Source organism: Arabidopsis lyrata (assembly GCF_000004255.2).
Source record: "Arabidopsis lyrata subsp. lyrata unplaced genomic scaffold ARALYscaffold_1, whole genome shotgun sequence".
NCBI lineage: Eukaryota > Viridiplantae > Streptophyta > Magnoliopsida > Brassicales > Brassicaceae > Arabidopsis > Arabidopsis lyrata.
Window position 1 is genome coordinate 12,795,120 of NW_003302555.1, and position 17,101 is coordinate 12,812,220.

At 35.9% G+C, this 17,101-nt stretch overlaps 5 protein-coding genes across 5 annotated transcripts; all 5 read left to right on the plus strand.

Annotated features, from left to right (window-relative positions):
• The first annotated feature begins 1,093 nt into the window (after positions 1–1,093).
• On the plus strand, positions 1,094–2,535 carry LOC110225334. The gene is made up of 5 exons (XM_021014813.1): positions 1,094–1,167; positions 1,495–1,681; positions 1,769–1,993; positions 2,127–2,270; positions 2,353–2,535. The coding sequence occupies exons 1-5, from the start codon at positions 1,094–1,096 to the stop codon at positions 2,533–2,535; spliced, it is 813 nt and encodes a 270-aa protein (XP_020870472.1).
• Positions 2,536–5,259: 2,724 nt separating this feature from the next.
• Positions 5,260–6,922, plus strand: LOC9326854 (zingipain-2). The gene is given in 3 exon segments (XM_021014026.1): positions 5,260–5,941; positions 6,189–6,676; positions 6,678–6,922. Coding segments are annotated over 3 exon segments (1,050 nt in total). The 5' UTR covers positions 5,260–5,487; the 3' UTR covers positions 6,786–6,922.
• Positions 6,923–7,956: 1,034 nt separating this feature from the next.
• LOC9326855 (putative lipase YDR444W) lies at positions 7,957–12,104 on the plus strand. The gene is made up of 12 exons (XM_021011243.1): positions 7,957–8,402; positions 8,782–8,929; positions 9,150–9,217; positions 9,531–9,601; positions 9,711–9,956; positions 10,237–10,400; positions 10,483–10,538; positions 10,641–10,693; positions 11,290–11,458; positions 11,549–11,646; positions 11,726–11,833; positions 11,915–12,104. The coding sequence occupies exons 1-11, from the start codon at positions 8,219–8,221 to the stop codon at positions 11,828–11,830; spliced, it is 1,362 nt and encodes a 453-aa protein (XP_020866902.1). The 5' UTR covers positions 7,957–8,218; the 3' UTR covers positions 11,831–11,833; positions 11,915–12,104.
• A 534-nt stretch (positions 12,105–12,638) lies between these two features.
• LOC110224685 (pollen-specific protein-like At4g18596) lies at positions 12,639–13,790 on the plus strand. Its single transcript, XM_021011246.1, has 2 exons — positions 12,639–12,949; positions 13,194–13,790. Exons 1-2 carry the CDS (start codon positions 12,781–12,783, stop codon positions 13,538–13,540), a joined length of 516 nt encoding a protein of 171 aa, XP_020866905.1. The 5' UTR covers positions 12,639–12,780; the 3' UTR covers positions 13,541–13,790.
• Positions 13,791–13,964: 174 nt separating this feature from the next.
• LOC9326856 (26S proteasome non-ATPase regulatory subunit 11 homolog) lies at positions 13,965–16,361 on the plus strand. Its single transcript, XM_021011244.1, has 2 exons — positions 13,965–14,231; positions 14,843–16,361. The coding sequence occupies exon 2, from the start codon at positions 14,869–14,871 to the stop codon at positions 16,126–16,128; it is 1,260 nt and encodes a 419-aa protein (XP_020866903.1). The 5' UTR covers positions 13,965–14,231; positions 14,843–14,868; the 3' UTR covers positions 16,129–16,361.
• The last annotated feature ends 740 nt before the right edge of the window (positions 16,362–17,101 follow it).

The window sequence follows — 17,101 nt, forward strand, 5'->3', positions numbered from 1 at the left end:
TTATAATTTTGGATATTATTTTTGGGTATCTTATATGTTTTTGGATATTTCGGTTAACCGTGTGGTTATCGGTTCGGTTCGGTTCGGTTTCGGTTAGTTTGGATATGGGATTTTACTAACCATTCGGTTATTTTAAAAACTTCGGTTCGGATATGGTTCGGGTTTTTTCGGTTCGGTTCGGTTCGGTCGGTTATTTGGTTAGCGGTTCCTATAGTTGCGTCTTATTGTAACCGATTGTAAAATATTTTTCTTTATGTTAAATCTGAATAAATACCTTTTATGGTTGTGTCTTTTCATTGTAACCCTTCATTATTATTTTTTTTTAAATTTTAATAATTGAAAAATATTTGTACAATTATGTATTTTCAAAGTTGCATCTAGTCATTTAAAATTGTGTCTTTTCATCCATTTTCGTTTTTTCTTCAAAACCTCGTAAAATATTTTTACTTTATTTTTAGTTTGAATAAATATTTTATATAATTGCATTTTTATTGTAACTCTTCGTTAAATATTTAAATTTATTAATTAAAAAATATCTTTAACATAGCTTGGGAAAATAGCGAAGCATAACCCAAATAAGGCCCAACTAAGCAACACGATCATCACTTGATAAAGGAAGCATGACTACATTCGATTTGAAAACATAAAAAATCCCTAGCTGTGTCATCTCATTATCTCCATGTGTTTTCTTCAACGTCTTCATTTCAAATTTTACTCAGATTAGTAAAAGTACGGTTCCACATAAACATGACTCCTCCTTACTCAATTAGCACTAGAGCCAGTAGAATCGGACTACCGAAGCTAATTAAGACCAAAGAGTAGTTGGATTTGTCTTAAACTTGTGTGCTACTAGTAAACCACTTCTTGTAAATTCTTAATATAAGAAAAGAAATACTTCTTAATGGTTCCCACATAGACCTGAGTCCTCCTTAATCAGCAAAAAGATAGAGAGCAAAAGTGGAACAATTGGAAAAATGTTGAAACAATGTTTCTTCCATTTTACTTACTATAGCAAGTTTAGGCTACTAGAAGCCACTATTTTCAACGTTTTACATATATATTCTAGTGGTTACTGAATGGAGGAGAAAGTATGATGGTGACAGAAAACAGCAAAAGCTATATCCAAAAATGGATAAAGCTCTTAAGCGCGTTGGAAAAAGTTGACAAGTAAAGGAAAAAGCAAAGCAGAGTTGAATCATCTCTCGGCTATATAAACAGAGACAGGGGTCACAACACAAATCACTACAAGAACAAATAGAGCAAGAGATTCAATAGCAAAACTTACATTCTTTCAGAAAATGGGGATCGTAGCATTCAGCTGGGGGGAGAGTGTATCAACAACCATCTGACACTGCTGATGAACCGAGACAACTGGGAAAACAGGCAAGTTTAATATTCGTTCGACGTTTTTGGTTTTAATTTTGTGGGCATCAGACATTGTTGTTGAATACTTTTTTGATGTTTTTTTTCTTTCTCTATATGAGCGATTGATAGGGTCATAAGTGGGGCATCTTGGGATTGGAACGACCAGATTTTGAGTGGTCGGTGCATAGATAACGACGGGACGTGGTTTGGTATTTCTAAAGGTGGCCGAGTCGCTTTTCTCGTGAATACATCGTTGTTGTTAGACCGCGTTGAGGCAAACGGCGGCTCGGAGTTGTATCCCGTTTGTTTCTTGGAGGTTTGGCTTTTTAGCTTTTCTTCTCTTCATTTATATCCAAACTCTTTCGATCGATCTCTTTGAACACGGGGTTGCTTTTGATTACAGGGAAACATGAGTCTAGACCAGTTTGCCAACGAACTGAGACTGCATGAAAAGCAGAGTAATGAAAGGCATGTCTATAGTCTTATCGTTGCCGACATAACTTCGGGTTCAATGGTTCATATCAGGAAACCTTTGGAAAATGAGTCGGATGTCATGATAGAGACCGTTTCGTATGGTGTGCATACACTTTCTCCTTACAAGGGTCTCGATTCCACTGAATCTCCCAGGGTAATTACGTACAAGTGTCTTGTAATAGAGTAGAGTTGTTAAGATAGTCCATTAATGTGCAAATCTTCTCGTATAGTTTTATTCTTTTTATTTCTAAAATCAAACCCTCTGTTTTTTTTTTGGTATGATGCAGGATTCACGCCTGAGAGGCTTGTTTAGCCAGCAGATGATTGTTGATTGGGGAAACGTTCAAGCTCTTGGGGAGATTGGTGGGAATACTGAGGGAGGAAGAGACGCCGCGTTTCTGGAAACTATGGATGAATATCCTTCTGGAAATGTAAGAAATTGATCTACCGTTTCTATGATCTTCACCATTATAGCTAATGGTAATTCATCTCTTTCTTTTCGTTTCGATTCAGCTTGGAAGGCTACGCTATGGAACAACAAGTACGACAGCATTGTCGGTGAGACGCACGGAAGTGATGGTCTTTGAGAGGTACAAGGTTAGTGGTGGATGGGAAGGACCACGGCTTCGCTTTCGACATCGAGTAGAGGAAGTTATAAAGAAACATTGCGCAGCATCCAACTATTATTATCTATAGTTAATAAATAATCTTGTTGATGCTGTAAATACATCTTTTTAATTAACCTTGTTGAGATTCAGGGAAACCTATTTCCTTGGTCACACTATATCTCTAGTTTATGCACATTATGCTTAATATAATAAATAAACAGTGTGTTTAAGTCTCTTGAGCTATTTATCTATAGTTTCTCTTTCACTTTACTTTCACCTTAATTCATGCATTTCTCAATTCTGATAACACCGAGCCATAGTTTGAAGAATGGATGCAGACAATTGGGGTAGGTTATAGAATTTTTGGAAACCTTTTATTTGTCAGAAGCTTTGACACCACATCTTATTTTTTGCAGTGACTCTAGCCTCTAGCTACTACTTTCGAAAGACTAAGAACGTAATTAAGAATTAAACAAGAAATTGAAACCAGGAAAAAGCAAGAACATGTAGATATTAAGAAAAAGAATGCACGCTACCATTTATCATGACAACTATAACAAAAATAAGCCAAGACATGAAGAGATTGTTTGTTTTGTAACTCTCAAGTCTTAACGGCTGATAAAGAGATTACTATTTTCCAAAATGTTTACTTTCATAAATTATCATACTCCCTCCGTTTCGTTTTACTTGTCGTTTTAGAGTTAAATTTTTGTTTCATAATAGTTGTCGTTTTAGGTTTTCGATGCAAATGTTTGGTGAAAATTCCAGTTTTATCTCTACTGTTTTAATGTTTCGGCCAATGAATTTTTTTATAAAATATATTAATAGAGGGTAAAACAGAAAATTTAATGTTTTTCTTAATTTGTGTGAGAAAACATTAAACGACAACTAAAACGAAACGGATGGAATAATTAGTATCTCAAAAATTGAAATCACCAAAGCTATAAACAAATTGGAATATTTTAAGGGAAAAATGTCGTTAAAATCCCCAATTTATTCAAAACATTGATTTAAATCCTCAACTCATGACGAAACGAAATAAATATCAAACTTATGTTGATTTTCTAAATAAATATTTAACTTATGTTGACTTTCCAAATAAACACCAAACTTTCATTGACTTTCCAAATAAATATCAAACTTCCGTTGACCTGACCATATTAGGTATGACGTTAAGTGGGTTAATAAATCCTCAACTCATGACAAAACGAAATAAATATCAAACTTATGTTGACTTTCTAAATAAATATCAAACTTATGTTGACTTTCCAAATAAATATCAAACTTCCGTTGACCTGGCCATATTAGGTACGACGTTAAGTGGGTTAATAGATCTCGTTAACGGAGGTAATTTTCTGTTAACATATATGTTAATTGATAACGACATTGTTTCATATAACAACAAAACGACGTCGTTTTGTCGTAACAATTGAATTAAATCCCTAAAGTCAATTTTAGATCCCCAAATCGAGCAAAATCCCTAACCCTAAATAGAGTATGATTTGAAACTCGGGATTTTATTGAACATTTACGACAAAACAACGTCGTTTTATGTTTAGAAGGAATACTTGTTAGTGTTTTGATCAACAAACGAACTCTGTTTTAACAGAGTATGAAGAACAAAACCAAAATGAAAAATAGAGTATGAAGAAACTTGATCTTTATTGATAAGATAAAATGTATTACACACAATGATGTTAATCGAAAAGACACAACTTTACGAACAGATACAACTATACGTACGTACATTCGTGACTCTTACGTAAATAACTAACTTATATGAATACGACTTTAGGTTATATGACTTAGATGAGATTTGATTATAGTTCAACAATACTGTCATTTTTAATTAGCGGGTCTGTTAACAGAAAATTATTCCCGTTAACATTGTCTGTTAACTCACTTAACGTCATGCCTAATATGACCAAGTCAATGAAAGTTTGGTGTTTATTTGGAAAGTCAACATAAGTTTAATATTTATTTGGAAAGTCAACATAAGTTTGATATTTATTTCGTTTCGTCGTGAGTTGAGGATTTAAATCAACGTTTTAAATAAGTTGGGGATTTTAATGACATTTTTCCCAATATTTTAATATGGAGCCACTAAAACCCCAATGGTACCCTTTTTAGATTTTGGTATGAAAGTGATCAAGTTTTGCGTATGAATGCAAATCTTCAACGTCTATGGAAAAAATGGGGCATGACTAAAACCGATATGAAAGAAAAAAAAAAATCAACAACCAACAAAAATGGCCCAAGCTGCCACCTCATCATTTTCTTGGTGTTTTCATGAACGTCTTGGTTTCACTTTGTCTTAGATTAGTAAAAGTATTTTCTAAAATGTAAAATATCATTACTTAAAAACAAAAACAAAAAACTAAAGGTATTTAGAACAAGTCTATATCTACAGCATCACAAATAATGAAAATCAAAAGATCACAAAAATATGAATTTCTACCCTTTTTAAAGTATATATTATAATACAAAAATTATATATTTTTCCAGTATTAGATTTCTTTCTTCATTATCTCTGTTGGGGTGAAATTGTGTCTTCTTAAGGTGACATATATCTATATTCTTTTCCATTTTTCTGGTGTAAATCAAGTAGATCTAAAACTTTTAAGTATTCAATTTATTTGTGTATATCATTAACCATGTTCGGTTTAAACGCAATGTAACACTACCCAAAACCTTAAGCTAGGTTGCTAAAAAACATAAATATAGATCTAAAACTATTTATGTCATCTTATCTATTTATTTTGGAAAATGAAATTGTAAAGAAATATATATATATACACATTAATAGCAATACATCTATGCTTACAAAAAAAGGGAAAGTTATCTTGCTAAACCAAGGAATGGATAAAGTTGTTCCTCCAAGATCATGAAGCAAGTAATGCAAACCATGTAATCACCACAATTGAGTCATAAACTTTCATTTGCTTCCAACATAACAACTTTCATTCCCTCTATAAAAAAAAAAAAACTCTTTCTCCCCACCACAACACAAACCCTTTAAATATTATTCACAAAAATCAAAATGGTGTCGGTATGGTCTGTGTTGGTGGCTCTAACCATTCTTTCCATGGATCTTAGGATCTCTCAAGCCAGACCTCATGTCACTTTGAACGAGCAATCCATTGTTGATTACCACCAGCAATGGATGACTCAGTTCTCTCGAGTTTACCAGGATGAATCCGAGAAAGAAATGAGACTTCAAGTGTTCAAGAAAAACTTGAAATTCATTGAGAACTTCAATAATATGGGGAACCAAAGCTACACAGTTGGTGTCAACGAGTTCACGGATTGGACAATAGAAGAGTTCCTTGCCACCCACACCGGCCTCCGCGTTAACGTAACTACACTATCCGAACTATTTAATGAAACTATGCCATCAAGGAATTGGAACATTAGTGATATCGACATCGACGACGAAAGCAAAGACTGGAGAGACGAAGGAGCTGTAATACCTGTTAAAGTTCAAGGAGCATGTGGTAAGCTTACTGTGATTATATACACTATAAAAAGTCTACACTAATTACTTGAAAACCGTCGGGATATAGTAAACGGTGGATTGGTCATTTAAACAATGTCATAATTAGATTATATTCCACATACAAAAAAATACATTAGGCAAAACTTAATCCCCAAGTTAGGGTTATTCTAGGTTTAGGGTTATCAGTTGATTGTTTCTTAACAAAATGAAGTAACCAACATATATATATATATATACCTGGGCAGGAAGTTGTTGGGCGTTCTCAGCGATTGGGGCGATGGAAGGTTTGACAAAGATATCTGGCAAAAATCTATTAACACTGTCCGAACAGCAGCTTATAGATTGCGACACAGAGAAAAACACTGGTTGTGATGGCGGAGGAATAGAAGAAGCTTTCAAGTACATAATAAAAAACGGAGGGGTTTCTTTAGAAACGGAATACCCTTACCAAGTGAAAAAGGGGAGCTGTCGTGCCAACGCCAGATCCGCCACTCAGACACAGATTAGAGGGTTCGAAATGGTTCCAAGCCACAACGAGCGTGCGTTGCTCGAGGCCGTAAGAAGACAGCCAGTCTCGGTGTTGATTGATGCAAGAGCGGACAGTTTCAAAACTTACAAAGGGGGAGTATACGCTGGGCTGGACTGTGGGACAGACGTGAATCATGCAGTGACGTTCGTTGGGTACGGAACGATGAGTGGGCTCAACTACTGGGTGCTTAAGAACTCTTGGGGTGAGAGTTCAGAGTTGGGGAGAAAATGGTTACATGAGGATCCGTAGAGATGTGGAGTGGCCTCAAGGAATGTGTGGTATAGCTCAGGTTGCTGCTTATCCGATTCCTTAACTAATTTGGTTAGGTGGTTTGGTTTTATATTGAAGTGATCATACATTTTGTAGCCTGGTTAACGATCGTTTACATGCGGTCACATTGCAACTTAAAAACTATAATATGTAACATTTTATTACTCCATATAATGTATTCCCTCCCTTTCATAATAAATAAATGTGTTTTTTTTTTTCATCAACCAATAAATAAATGTGTTTATTATCACTAGTTTCATACAGGCCCGTGCCTACTTGAGTAAAAAAGAAACTCTCGCTTCCGGCCTTATTTATTTTAAGAAATCAAAGGCTCACTAGTTTTCTATATGGTAATTTTAGGTTTAATGTTTAGTATAAAAACACGATGTTTTAGGTAGACAGAGTTAATGATTTTATTTTTTCCAGTAGCTACGTAGAAATGAAAAGTTAAACAATTAACAAAATCCACTGCCCATTAGCATAATACAAAACTTCAAATATTTAGGAGATATTATGAGTGAAAGTTCAAACTCTCTCGATTTTTTTTATAATTATTTTATAGCATTGATGATTTTGTTATCTTCTTTATCAAATTGGAGTTTGTTAAAAATGTTGAAAGTTTAGTTAGTGATTTTATAGAAAAGAAAAAAATTGTTTAATATTAATCTTTTATTTTCTATTCTACTTTATATATATATATATATATATATATATATATATATATATATATAACAAAGATGATAATGATTACTATTACTCTTTAAAAAATTTGATTTATATAACTTAATTTTTTTTCTTCTTTAAACACCGCTTCCGGCCTCGGTATCTATAGGTACGACTCTGGTTTCATATTGTTTGTATTAGTTTCAATGCAATTTTAAAAACGAAATTCAAAAACGTTTTGGTATATATATATAGATGTATATAATTATTTTTACTACGTGATGTATGTAGTAGAACAAGTATATATTTTTTTTTTTGGTAGGGAGAACAAGTATATATTTACTAAAAGTAATATTAAATTAATAAAAAAAAACATTTGAGCTTTGTTTTGGGGTGTTGTTGGTAGATGAAGAGGAAGAATCTGGTCCAAATTCTACACTTTCGACTATAAAATTCCAATTTCGTTTTCTGAAATAAATTATTCTGTGTTTTTTTTTTTCCTAAGGTGCTTGAGTCGCTTAACAACAACACCCTAAATAATTCAGTACAAAAAAAATTAAAAATATAAAATTAAACTCAGAAAAATTGGCAAAGTCGAAGATGATGATTGAATGTTTTACTATTTGGCAGTGAACGGAAGAGATAGAGAAGAGCATGGGTCTCCGTGAAGAAGATAACGGAGAGAGAGGCATGTTTGATTCTGAAGCGTGACGTCACTCAGAAACCGTGAATCAAGGATCTTTCTTCCACTCCTTTCTCTGATTTTGACTTTCTCTCTCTATATATAAGCTCTCCAGTGTGTGTATCATCAATATGTCTACGGCTTCTTGGATTCAACAACCTCCTTTTAGATACTTACCGGATCGTGGTAAGCCAAGCTCTCGCAGAGCGCCGCAGTTTTTCTCTGGCGTTGTTTCAGCTTCTTCTTCTTCTTCTTCTTCGCCGTCGTCTTCTTCGTGCTCTTGTGGTTATTCCGAGATTTTGAATTTTCATTTCGGTAATTGGCTTCGATTCTTCTGGTCTTTCGACTTTTGTTTGGTTTCTTTGTTCATGTGTATGAATGATTCATCGTTGCGAAGTTTCATAGTGAGGATTTCTCGATCATAGATGTAGTTTAGGATTGCTCAATTGAATGTCAATAATAGTAGTATGGTGTAATTTAGATAGATGAAGAGCTCAAATTCATTGCTATGTACACAGATTTTTCCCTGTTTCTGTTTATGCAAGAGAAAAGAAGATTTAAGATGTTAAACGATTGTGAGAAGCTAAGTAGAAATGGTGATAGTATGATTTTGTTTGGTTAAGAATTAGCTCTGTTCTTCTTTTGATTTATAGCTTTTTCCGCGGGTTCATTTGTTTGATTTCTCTTTACGCAGGCTCAAGCAGAAGCTGGAACCAACTGGGACTCAGGGTTCAAGCAATGAGTTCCACAGCCCAACGGAATTTTTCCTTATCCAAAGGCGACACTGATGATAAAAATGAACCTGATCATCTTCTTGTTCTTGTACATGGTATTTTGGCCAGGTATGATGTCTAAGAAGTTCATCATTTGAATGCTACTAGTACTAGGTTTCCATCTTGGGAAACCCTCATGGTTTTCTCGTATTATTGATGCCCGTCTTCAGGTTGGGATAGAAACTTGCAAGTATTGAATTTTAAGTTGAAAGTTGTGTCTATCATTTCTGCTACTTATAGATTGAATAACTTCTCGACTCCAAATTTACTAAATCACAATTACTTGCAGTCCCAGCGACTGGCTCTACGTAGAAGCTGAGCTGAAAAGACGCCTTGGAAGAAGATTCTTGATTTATGGTATGCCTCATCTTGTTTTAATTTGTTATCCTCTATTAGTTGTTGGATTATATATGGAAGAGAGTTTTTGGGAACGGAATGGTAATTTAAGTTGAATGCTCAAAATTTAAAAAAACTTCAAAGTCTTATATAATCTTTAGCGGCAAGAGGCGAAAGATACATTTTCGGAAAAATTTCAGATCTTTTTGTCTGAAACCACAACTCTTCTTTAGTTTTGTATTTTATTATTCTACTCGTGTTCTTTTATGCTAAGCGTGGAATGAATCACACATGATGCGTTTTAATTTACTCTGTTTCTCCTAAACATGCACAGCAAGTTCTTCCAATACCTTCACTAAAACATTTGGCGGGGTCGATGGAGCTGGAAAACGACTAGCTGAAGAGGTGAGTTTTAATATTCTTACAAAGTCATTTCCACTTCTTGGTTTTCTAGTCCTTAACTTCAGTACATCAGCTGATTTCTGTTTCCATTCTGGATGTGAGAGAGGAATAGGTTAGACAAGTTGTCCAAAAGAGCAAGAGCTTAAAGAAGATTTCCTTCTTAGCCCACTCCCTCGGTGGCTTATTTTCCCGACATGCTGTTGCCGTTCTTTACTCAGCAGAAATGTCACAAGCAAGTGATGTTGGTGTCTCTAAATCTGGCGATTCACATCTTCTGCGAGGTAGGATTGCGGGGCTCGAACCGATTAATTTCATCACTTTGGCAACACCTCATCTTGGAGTGAGAGGCAGAAAGCAGGTTCTCTTCTTCACTACTTATCATAATTGGAATCAGAGAGTGTCATACGTATCTCGCAGTACCTGTATGTAGATGTGGTGTGTGCTTAGTTGAGAAAGAAGTTAGTGGTTATTCACTGTATATTTCATATACCTCCTACTTGTGTTCAGACAGATATCATAAGTTTCATCAAAACTCTCTTGACTGCTGAATATTACTGTCTAGACTACTGAACATAAATTGATAGTCCAAGGAAATTTTATCTCATTCTCTCCTCCTTTTCTGGAATCCCTTGTATCAGCTGCCTTTTCTGTTGGGAGTTCCTATTCTAGAGAAACTTGCTGCACCAATAGCTCCGTTCTTTGTTGGTCGGACTGGTAGCCAGTTGTTCCTCACTGATGGTAAAGCTGATAAACCACCTCTTCTTTTGAGGATGGCATCTGATGGTCAAGATCTGAAATTCTTGTGAGTAATGCTCTTACCAATTTAAATCATTATACCCCTTAATGACTTATTTGTAATCCTAATGCATTTCATTGTCTGGCAGATCGGCGCTGGGGGCATTTCGAAGCCGCATTATATATGCAAACGTGTCTTATGACCGTATCCTGTGCATTTCTGTTGCTGTTTAACTAGTACAGATGTGCCTAGTGCCTAGCTTTGTCTGCATTTGTTTTCAGAACTGTTTCCTTTGACATCAAGTAGACATGGTTGGTTGGCGTACATCTTCCATAAGGAGAGAAACTGAACTTATCAAGGTACGTTTCATGCAATATGAAACAATTAAACCTTTCTATTTAATATTTTATCCCACTTGTTTTCCGATTCCTTCTATAAACTCGACTCTGAAACTTGTAGCACATTAGCTAGATAATGGGGTCATCGATATTAATAGTTTGCTCGCTGTGAAATGTTAACGGTGGTGAATGTATACTCAATTTTGGAATTATGATAGTGATCATAGAGGAAAGTTTCACGCTAGTTGTTGAAACCCTTGTACTGTCCACTAGATCAACACCACCATAATTCCATAGGAAAAAAAAATCTCTCAGAAATTAAGATCTCGCGATTTGGTCTTGGTGATCTGTAGCTAAACCATAACCGTAATAGCTTGGTATTTGCAGATCGATATACAGCTGACATGTTGTACTGTAAACAATTGCCTGTAGAGAATCACCAAAAATACTTGTGGCAGTTCATTTATCTCAAATAGCTTAGAAAAGATTGATAGTTATTCTCTTCGTGCAAGAGGCTATCTGTGGCTTTTAACCAGTCAAATGCAAGTTTGAAAACTATTTAGCTGTCTGTCACGACTGACATCTGATAGATATGCTTTTCCCCTGTTTTAATGTAGCCTCCACGCCGGTCTCTGGATGGATACAAGCATGTTGTTGATGTAGAATACTGTCCACCTGTTTCATCAGATGGTGCCCATTTCCCTCCAGAAGCTGCTAAAGCCAAGGAGGCCGCACAAAGCTCTCCTAGCCCTCAGAACACACTTGAGTATCATGAAATTGTGGAAGGTGTAGATAAAGCTAATTCTTAGCCCAAACATTTTTATTGCTTCTTCTAAATCGGCATGAAATTTACAGTTTATACAAATATTGGTGCAGAGGAAATGATCCGCGGTCTGCAGAGGTTAGGGTGGAAGAAAGTTGATGTCAGCTTCCACTCCACCTTCTGGCCTTACTTAGCTCATAACAACATTCACGTAAACTTCAAGCATCGTCACTTTGGAGCTATTTTATTCTTTATACATGTACTAAGAGAGATTTTGGATCTTGTTTCAGGTGAAAAGCGAAAGACTTTACAAAGCAGGAGCTGGAGTTATTGCGCATGTTGCAGATAGTATAAAACAGCAAGAGTCTTCCACTTTTATTACCGCCAGCTTATAAACTGTGAGCTTTCGAGTGTTTGACCCGTTAATGTTGCGTGTGCCGCGACATTTGAACCATTCCTGTTTTTCTTTTACTATACAGTTTGGGAGATCGGTGCAGATCAAGAACGTTCGCATCTTTGCTTTTCTTTTGTTGTTGGCGAAATCAGAGGAAGTATATTCCAATTCATCTGTACATGATTTTCTTGTAATAGCTTGCTGATGATACAACACTTGAAGATGTTATTATAGATACAGGTTTCTTAAAGAGAAAGTTATATGTTCAACCTCTACTCTTCCCTGCTGTTTTTTCAAGTAAATTTTTGTTTCCCAATTCAAAATAACAGATTCAGCTGAAGACATATTTTTCTCTAGTCAAATGTGTTTTGGAATTTTTCCTATTGCTGTATATTTTCTTGTTTCATTCTTTAAGTCAAAGAAATTTGTGCAAAAGCTTTCTTGTGCGGCTCATATTAAATTAGTCATTTACTACTAAAACTTTCATTTTGGGTCTAGTAGATAATTCTCCACGCCCATTATATTGAATTTCTAGTGGACGTCTAAAACATAAATAAGATTCTAGATTGAGATTTGAAAAAACATCCCCATCACAAGAAAAGAAAGAACCTAGTTGGAATCCATAAAGAAGAAATTATTAGCAGAAAAAAAAACAGATGGTAATGAGAAAAGATCGGGTTCAAGGAATACACAGCCGTACAAAACTCAAGAACGCAAACACCAAAAATAACACAAAAACCTTCCAAAAATAGATATAGAATCACATGGTTTTGTTGTTTTGTCTATTTGTTCTCTATAAAAGGAGATATTTGGTTGTATCTATCATAGCGTCTCCTCTCAACCAAAGTTTACAATTTGTTCACCTCAAAACTAATTTTACAAATAAACTCTCAAATCCAAGAGAGGAGAAGACCGAAGTAAAAACACAAGAAAACAAAGAATTAAGGCATAATGGCCAAATTCTTCATTCTCTTCCTTGCCTCTGCCCTATGTTTCACCACCCTCATTCACTTCACCGCAGCTGATGCTGACGACTTCGACAAATTCCACATCAAGGGCTCCGTCTACTGCGACACATGCCGTGTCCAATTCATCACCCGTCTTAGCAAGTTCCTCGAAGGTAATTAACGACATTCTCTAATCAAATTCATTTATCGATATTCGATCATATGAGAGTACCGTCAATAGGAATATATAGATCAATGGTTTGAATTGTGTAGGAAAAATTCACAATTATGATTACAAGCATAGACGTATAGTTAAAAATGTTAAATATTTATAAAAATGTGGTTATTCACATGTCTTAGAGTTAGTGTTGCAAGTTAAAAAAAAAAAAAAAACTTACGTTATTGTGTGTATATCAGGGGCAAAGGTAAAGCTTGAGTGCAAGGGCCGTGAGAACCAGACAGTGACACTTACCAAAGAAGCTGTGACCGACAACGCCGGAAACTACCAGATGGAAGTAATGGGTGACCACGAAGAGGAAGTGTGCGAGATCGTCCTTGTCCAATCACCTGACGCAGAGTGTGGAGAAGTGAACAACCAAGAGTTCCTAAGAAACGCAGCCAGGATCAGTCTCACGGCCAATGATGGCATTGTCTCCAACGAGACTCGAACCATTAACCCACTTGGGTTCATGAGGAAGACTCCTCTCGCTGAATGTCCTCAAGCTTTCAAGGAGCTTGGAATCGTCCCTGACGTCACCTTCTAAGCTTAATATACATATATATATATATATATATATACCCATATACATTTCTCAAAGTCTCAACAATTTTAATTTTTTTGATGACTCTTTTTAATATATAAAACATTTATTTATGTTTTTATGTTTTTATGTGTCTGTCTGAGTTTACTTAAACCGTGTTTTTCTTTTCGTTGTTGTTGTTGTTGTTTTATTTTTGGGAGTTCTTTGCTTTACGAATGATTTGATTACCTTCCAATATTAATTTTTTACGGAATATTTTGATTTATCTTCCAAAAATCATTACTTGTTGAGTTTGAGGTCAAAAGATAACAATAAAGTTTGTGAAGAACTAAAACTGAAATAAGCAAAAGACACAAAATAAAATAATATAGAAAGGAGGCGGATCAGAGATTGGGCCTTCCGTCTGGGCCACTAGGCCTTAATCACAAAACGCGTTTCCATGTTTGCAGCGTCTGGCGTTGGTTTTCAAACTATGAATCCTAACGCTAGATTTTTAAGACGCCCAATTTGAAAGCGTTCGTGATTCCAGATTCTAAAGACAAATATACCCTTGAAAAAATTGTAAAACTACGAGAAGACCGTCCATTTATCTTTCCTTTCAAGCCAAAAATCTCACGAATCTTCTATTTCTTCTCTACCGTCGTCGAAAGCTTTACCAAAATCTCACGCCCCCGACGATTCTGCCGATTCATCGGTAAGTCTTGTACTTGCGAAATCAGTTTGATTCTTCTTCTGGGTTTGCTTATCACAGATCTAACGAATTCTGGGTTTTGGTATTCGTATTGTTTCGATTTCAAATCTGGTTCTTTCTCTCGATAGTTCTAGGGTTTAGCTTTGTTCGATGTAGTTGATCTCAATGAAGAAAAATCCAATTAGTGGATTGGCTCGAGGATGTTCTAACACTGATTGAAACGAAGCTGAATACAGAATTAAATGGATCTTAAAACTTAAAAGTTAGATGAATCGAAGAATTCGAAGTGAATAAGTTAGTATTTCTCTTTGATTCATCTTACTAGTTAAAATTTAGGTTATAGTTCCATAAGCTTCGTAAATTCAGTACCTGTATTGCTTTATTTTTGCCTCGTTTGTCTGTGATAGATCTCTCTAGGCTTGTCTTGATCATTAGATACAGAAGACTGGATGGATTCAGTGATAAATTTTCATTCTTTCTATGCTTTTATCTGATTTCTTGTTGTTGTAGTGGATTTGATTTTGTAGTGATGTGAACCTAAAGCGTAGGAATAATTTTGAAAAGAGAAAATATTTGAGCATTGCATTAACACATCTATGGCTTTAATGTTGCAGGGATTTGAGTTTTCACAAAACCCACAATGGTTTCGTATCCTGCTACCACAGAGACGATTTCCCTGGCTTTAGAAGCCAACAGCTCGGAGGCTATTTTGATATTGTACCAGGTTTTGGAAGACCCTTCTTCATCTCCAGAGGCTATACGGATCAAAGAGCAAGCGATTACAAACCTCTGTGATCGACTTACTGAAGAGAAGAGAGGTGAGGATCTCCGGAAACTGCTAACCAAGTTGAGGCCTTTCTTTTCGTTAATCCCCAAGGCGAAAACTGCAAAAATCGTCAGAGGAATCATTGATGCTGTGGCAAAGATACCTGGAACAACTGATCTTCAGATCACTCTCTGCAAAGAAATGGTGGAGTGGACTCGCGCTGAGAAGCGTACTTTCCTCAGGCAGCGAGTAGAGGCTAGGCTTGCAGCTCTTTTGATGGAGAACAAGGAGTATGTTGAAGCTTTGGCACTGTTGAGTACTTTGGTAAAAGAGGTTAGGAGATTAGATGATAAGCTCCTTCTGGTTGACATAGACTTGTTGGAGAGCAAACTTCACTTCTCATTGAGAAACTTACCCAAGGCAAAAGCTGCACTCACCGCAGCTAGGACAGCTGCAAACGCTATATATGTCCCACCAGCCCAACAAGGTACCATAGATCTGCAGAGTGGGATTCTTCACGCTGAAGAGAAGGATTACAAAACTGGATACAGTTACTTCTTTGAAGCCTTTGAGTCCTTCAATGCTCTCGGAGATCCAAGAGCGGTTTTCAGTTTGAAATACATGTTACTGTGCAAGATCATGGTTAGTCAAGCTGATGATGTTGCGGGAATAATCTCCTCAAAGGCTGGACTACAATATGTTGGCCCTGACTTGGATGCCATGAAAGCAGTAGCTGATGCTCACTCAAAGAGATCCTTGAAACTGTTTGAGAACGCACTCCGTGACTACAAAGCACAGCTTGAAGATGACCCAATTGTCCACAGGCATCTCTCGTCTCTCTATGACACGCTTTTGGAGCAAAACCTGTGTCGTTTGATCGAGCCCTTTTCAAGGGTTGAGATAGCACACATTGCTGAGCTGATTGGATTACCGCTCGACCATGTGGAGAAGAAGCTATCTCAGATGATACTCGACAAGAAATTTGCAGGGACATTGGATCAAGGAGCTGGATGCCTCATCATCTTCGAAGACCCAAAGGCAGATGCTATCTACTCGGCTACTCTCGACACCATTGCAAACATGGGGAAGGTCGTCGACAGCCTTTATGTCCGGTCTGCCAAAATCATGTCCTGAGTGAGTGAGTTGGTCGTCTGAATCTCATTCTATCGTTCTTTCTTTCTCCTTTTTTCGGTTTTAGATATCGTTTGGACCCAAAGAAACTGATGCTTCTCAATGGAGAAAGTTAAACTGTATGGATTGTTCCCATTGCTTGTTTCGCTTATGATCTTATTATGTCATGGTTTCTTACTTCTCTTTAGTGCTTAAAATGTAGGATTTGTTATCATTTGGATTTTGCAGTTTCTTTCTCTTAGCCTCACAAGTCAACTTTGTGTTCTCTTTTTCCAAAACCTTTATTACTTTTTAACTCATCCAAATCTCATTGATTTTCTTAGCTCCGCATTTATAAACTCTGACCAACCCAGAACTCAATTCACAGGACCTACCATTTCTTTTCTCAATTCAGGACATGACTTGCACACAAGCAAGTCTTGATTTTGTTGTCTCCTCTTCTGTCATATTCTTTTATGTGCTTCATCACAGTAGCTTTTTTAGTTAACTTCGTGTTTTTCTACCTTAAACCAATTTATCGAAAATTAGGAATCTAAAATATGTAAAGTGTCTCTGCGAATTGCGGTACTCATTGCTGACCACTTTTGATATGGAGTCGAGTTACTATTGGGTTCTACACTTGAGTGTTTCGCTTTGCTTTGCGACGGAAAATCTAAATCATCTTTTATTGTAACACTAAAATGTGACATACTATTATCATCCACAAAATGTTGATAAGGTGTATATTTTGACAAATTTTAAGATTTAAGACCAGTGTTTTTTCTTCATTAACAGTAAAAACCTTATTCTAGTTATGTAGGTCTCCCATTATTGTGTGATTGTCAGTTTTATAGCTGAAAAGTGAAAACTTAAATGTCCAATTGAATGAGGTTTCTTCTTGGTTTAAAGAATGTCCATAATCTTTAACTAACTTTACGTACACTTAAACGATGCAAAGCTACAAAGACCAGAAAGTTAAATTTCTATAGGTTAATAT

Bases quoted from the DNA above. Each gene is read 5' to 3' on its own strand.
- LOC110225334 (XM_021014813.1), top strand. From the start codon at position 1,094: ATGGTGACAGAAAACAGCAAAAGCTATATCCAAAAATGGATAAAGCTC. The intron at 1,994-2,126 runs GTAATTACGTAC...GGTATGATGCAG, and splicing joins ATTCCACTGAATCTCCCAGG to GATTCACGCCTGAGAGGCTT. The intron at 2,271-2,352 runs GTAAGAAATTGA...GTTTCGATTCAG, and splicing joins ATGAATATCCTTCTGGAAAT to CTTGGAAGGCTACGCTATGG.
- LOC9326855 (XM_021011243.1), top strand. From the start codon at position 8,219: ATGTCTACGGCTTCTTGGATTCAACAACCTCCTTTTAGATACTTACCG. The intron at 10,539-10,640 runs GTATCCTGTGCA...GACATCAAGTAG, and splicing joins TGCAAACGTGTCTTATGACC to ACATGGTTGGTTGGCGTACA. The intron at 11,459-11,548 runs GTGTAGATAAAG...ATATTGGTGCAG, and splicing joins GTATCATGAAATTGTGGAAG to AGGAAATGATCCGCGGTCTG.
- LOC110224685 (XM_021011246.1), top strand. From the start codon at position 12,781: ATGGCCAAATTCTTCATTCTCTTCCTTGCCTCTGCCCTATGTTTCACC. The intron at 12,950-13,193 runs GTAATTAACGAC...TGTGTATATCAG, and splicing joins TCTTAGCAAGTTCCTCGAAG to GGGCAAAGGTAAAGCTTGAG.
- LOC9326856 (XM_021011244.1), top strand. From the start codon at position 14,869: ATGGTTTCGTATCCTGCTACCACAGAGACGATTTCCCTGGCTTTAGAA.